At 67.1% G+C, this 696-nt stretch overlaps 1 protein-coding gene across 1 annotated transcript in view; it reads left to right on the plus strand.

Moving 5' to 3' along the window:
* Window positions 1–696, plus strand: part of ANKRD13B (ankyrin repeat domain 13B) — an 11,916-nt gene that overhangs the window by 2,861 nt on the left and 8,359 nt on the right. Inside the window, exon 2 of the mRNA XM_031060631.1 lies at window positions 164–180. Within this exon, the coding sequence (XP_030916491.1) occupies window positions 164–180 (17 nt within the window). The remainder of the gene's footprint in view (window positions 1–163; window positions 181–696) is intronic.

Genomic DNA, 696 nt, shown 5'->3' on the forward strand with positions numbered 1-696 from the left:
CCGCACCGGCGCCGGCACCGCCCCGCACCGGGACACGCACCGGGAACGCCCCCGGCCCGCACCCGGACCCGCACACGAATTCGGACGGGCACCGGCACAGCTCTGCACCCGCACCGGGAACGCCCCCGACCCGCACCCGCACCTGCAAACGCCCCACGGACAGCCCGGTCCCGGACCCAGGCACTTCATCTGCCTCTGGGCATCAGCCCTGCCCTTGCTCTGCTCCTGATCCCGGGCATCCCCTGGTCCTGACCCCAGTGCCCGCCCTCGGTGCACTCCCGGTCCCCTTTTCAGCCCAGAGCACTGTCCTAGTCCTGCTCCCAGCCCTTGTCCTGTTTATCCTGGAGGGGTGGCACTGGTCCCATTCCTGTTCCGGGTCCTGTGTAACCCAGTCCCAGCCCAGGGCACCCCCAAATTGCTTCTGTCCTGCCCTGGACACTTGTTCTGGATACAGCTACAGTCCTGGGGCAGCCCCAGCCCTCTACCCTGTGCCACCTCTGACCCTGTGCACCCCACTCCTGGACACACCCCTTCTCCAGGACACGGGGTTGGGCCACACACCCCTTATTTAGGGTGCTCAGCCCGGGATTTTGGGGTGGGTGGGGCGATTGGGGACTATTTGGGGTCTGCTCCCTACTGCGACCCTTTACTTGCACCAGAGGGGACCCCCCATGGGGACCCCACAGACACTGGGGG

Source organism: Geospiza fortis, unplaced genomic scaffold (genome assembly GCF_000277835.1).
Source record: "Geospiza fortis unplaced genomic scaffold, GeoFor_1.0 scaffold425, whole genome shotgun sequence".
NCBI lineage: Eukaryota > Metazoa > Chordata > Aves > Passeriformes > Thraupidae > Geospiza > Geospiza fortis.